At 56.2% G+C, this 3,631-nt stretch overlaps 1 protein-coding gene across 1 annotated transcript; it reads right to left on the reverse strand.

Annotated features, from left to right (window-relative positions):
* Window positions 1-1,021: 1,021 nt before the first annotated feature.
* On the reverse strand, window positions 1,022-3,625 carry CSUI_004606 (uncharacterized protein; the record flags this gene model as incomplete). Its single annotated transcript, XM_068064794.1, has 2 exons — window positions 1,022-1,175; window positions 2,107-3,625. A coding segment is annotated over one exon (156 nt), but the record flags the coding sequence as incomplete, so codon positions are not given.
* Between the last annotated feature and the right edge of the window lie 6 nt (window positions 3,626-3,631).

Consider the following 3,631-nt stretch of genomic DNA (forward strand, 5'->3'; position numbering starts at 1 on the left):
GAGGAACTTGTGTTCCTCGCGGGTACGTCAGTCTAGATGACGCTCGTACACACGCGTTCTCTTCCTCGCACCACCAAACGTTGGCAGCGTGCCCCTTTTTAGCGCCCAGGTTTGCAAGCTGGCGCGCCTAAACGGCTTACGAACCGAGCACGGCACCAACCACGGCGGACAGCCGGTTGTCCGTGTACAGAGACGCCGAAGCAGGCGGCGGGAACCGGAAGACGCAGACAGAGCGGCGAATGTGCGGTCAGAGTGTAACTTGCTCCACGCCCGCGTCTGCTGGGAGCATTAGGCCACAAGCTCCTGCTTGTTGGGCACAGGCGAAAAAGCTTTCCACACGCAGGTGGGGACAAGCCGGGTGTCCCCGAGGTGCTGCGCCGGCGCGAGTGCGCCCCGACACAACGCGGTTCTGCCGGGTCCTTGTTCACGATGTCGTAGGATGTAATCGAAGGAACAACCCCGAGCTAATCCCGAACTCTCCGGGCAGCCCGCTTCGTCCCGAAACCCGTGATGTCCTAACAGAGAAGAAACCGAGAAATTGCGAGGAACAGATCCATATAAGAGACGCTAGGCAGCTGGGAAAAATCTCTCGAGTCGTTCTCGGCGACATTGAAACTGAAGGTTGCTAACTTGCAAGAAAGCCTTCTCAGGTACCTCGAAAGATTTAGGTGAACAAGCAGGCACTAAAGCAGACGCTGCAATCTCGTAGGAAATTCTAACTCGTTCTCCCGCGGAGGAGCGACACCTATCCGACTACTGTGCTTCGTCGTTTATTGACAAAGAAGCACAGTAGTCGGCTCATCGGCTGACGTTCACGGCACCGCGCTCAGTACCGTGTCCAGCACTGACTACCCGGCGGGGCATCTCGCTCAGTACGGGGTGCGGCACTGCCCCTCGACTAAAGTGCTGCGTGCTCGCCAGCGGTCGCACATTTTCGTAGGCCCATGTATTCGGCGTTAGCGAATCACTCAGCGTGTTCTCTTTCGTGTTTCCCAAAACTCTCCCCGTTTCACAAAGAATTGGCGCCCGGTTGTTCCGACGCGTCACTTCCGCGCGCATGATGTAAGAAATTGCTCCGACGGAGTAGAAGTGCACATGGGCGGAGTCAGTTCCGAAAAGATCGGCTGAAGGCCACGTCATCGACGAAGGGCAGCGCGCCTGGATACCCCGGACACTCCGCACTTCCGCCGAAACCCTGTTGTCACCGTGCAAAACCCGCTACATACACAAGGTCGTTCACCCAAATCCGCTACATACACAAGGGTGTTCACACAGCGGTAAAAAAGTTCACCCCAGCGCGGCCAGGTTTTCCCTACCCGAGATCGCGCCCCCCAGCATGAGAGTTGACACCATCACTAGGCCACTGGCTTGCATCACCTCACGCTTGCGAGTACAGCCCTCGTTTTTCCTCTGCCCATCCTGCGCTTTGACCGAACCATCTTTTGCCAGTGGTAGCCGTGCTGCTGCGGCTTGTGCGCCTCCTGTCGAGGCTCCTTCCCTCGCTCTGCGGCAGCTCGAGAACTCGTCCTTGGCTTGTCGTACACCTGAGAACGGGCTGGCCTGCGGGGACTCGTCTCACTACTATAAGCATAGCCTGCTAGCGGCAGATACAGCGCCCAGTCAGCCAACTTCCTACTCATGTACCTTCTCAGCATTCGTGCGAGTGGACGGATAGTTCGCTCGGTCTGCCAGTCTGTGTGGCGGATGGGTTGGCGTTCGAATTCCCACATGTTTGCAAAGAGACCCCATAAAATGCGGTGACAATTTTCGGGTCCCTGTCAGATACAAGCAAATATCCACGCAACGCCGGGTGGTAGGCACCGATCATCGGAAGCAAGGGCGGAGCTCGTATCGATCCCGAAAGAATTTGCTATTGCCTCGTATTTTTGCAATGAGTAGTGTGCTGGTACTACCTATAGCGAAGGAGTGGTAGTTGTCGCACGCCCGAGCACTGGCGAGCAGTAGCACTGCGCTACTGGCGTCAGAGCGCCCGGGGCAGCATAGAAACTACAATGCGAGACGACAGCGGTGAGGAGAGAACCCGACGTCCGTACCGTGCAGCCATCTGCTCGCTTGCTTGGGTTCGAGAATACGGATAAAACCCACCTCGGGCTCCTGACGGAGATTTTCTTCCGCGGGTGAAGCCGGTTGGAGGAAGGAGGAGATGGCGGGAGAACGAGCGCCAGAACCGAAGTTGTCAAGAAACAAGATTGCCGAACCAGTTCCGACGAGCCACACGGAGTTCGTTTTTCAAGCGAGGTGAAGCTGTCATGGAAGATTTCAAAGTCACTAGACTAAATGCTGGACAGGCGGACGTGAGTCGAGCTTCTGCGGAGCAGACAGGGTGGAGAGACACAGGGGCTGGAAGTATTCTACACCAGTGCCGAACCGTCCTAACTATTACACGGCAGTGCGTAGGACGATTTAAGCCTTCCCATGCAGTGAGGTCAAGAGCGTAAGCGCATGTAGGCAAGCTGGGACTGGAGTATCAAAAGTTCAATCCTCGTGCACGAAGACGTACCCTTCGCCGGCAGTCTCGCATTCGAGACTCGGTTTTATTTCTTTGCTTGGTATGCTTCTTCATGCACTGCATTTCGTGGGGCTACTCAGCTAGTTTGACTGTCTTCTTGCGCTTGTTCACGACTTCCGACTTCACTTGCTCTCATCCAAGACCCGGGCCTGATGGCACAGTTGTTAAGCGTGAGCAGCCTTAACTCTTTTTAGTTAACCGCTGTACGCGACCCAACACTCAACCCACTCAACACGGTTTCTTGGTTTCCAGTCCTGGCGCACATCTGGCCCTGTTGTTACGTTTCTCTACACACACTGACTGCCACATCAGCGCCCGAGTTTAGCGTCGGTTGCAATCTTCAGCATGCCTTCCACCTTCATTCACATATCCTGCCGCACTCAGGTCACCTGGTAGCCACAAACACCTTCCACGCCTCCCTCTCATAATCAAGACTGAACGGAGGCTTCACACCAGTCAAGGCCTTAACGTCGTTGCCCCAGCCAACCAGTTTCGCCGAAGTGGATCTGAATGAGCCGTGCTGCCCAAGAGTTGTTACAAGGGCAGGATGAGCGCTACCTAGTAGTTGGACTCTACACGCCAGCTGGGGTTAGCAAATTGGTTTCTACGTCTCTGAAAAGCACTTCATGTCGGGGTTCTCCTGGAGTTGTTGGCGCGAGGGCCAGGCTATGCCGGCGACCTCTGGCGTCAGGAGTCGGACTGGAGGAACCCGTCGATGACACCTTCCACGCTAGCGTGCCTCACGAGTAGGATGTCCACATTAGCGGACGGGAGGAGGCTTCGCCCCAAAATAAGGAAATTCAAAACCTTCCTTGGGGCATGACAGTCGAGATTTGTAGGGGACTATGAAGAGAGGTCACCTAGTCGCCGGTGGGGGGGACCGCCTTTCGCTTGTGACGGGCAGTGCTGTGCACACTAGTGGTCAGTGGTGCCGTACCTACGCGCCGGACGGTACAGCGACGAAAAGCTCCGGCGCGCAGTATAGTGTTGCCAGCCGTGTGGGACCAGTGGAGCTAGCCGTTCCTGTCAATATGCGACACTGCTCGGGAAGCTCTCGCCGATACCTGATCGTCTGGGCCTCCGCGTTGCAAACCCACTCCG

Source organism: Cystoisospora suis (assembly GCF_002600585.1).
Source record: "Cystoisospora suis strain Wien I chromosome Unknown contig_2166, whole genome shotgun sequence".
In the NCBI taxonomy this organism is placed as follows: Eukaryota; Apicomplexa; class Conoidasida; order Eucoccidiorida; family Sarcocystidae; genus Cystoisospora; species Cystoisospora suis.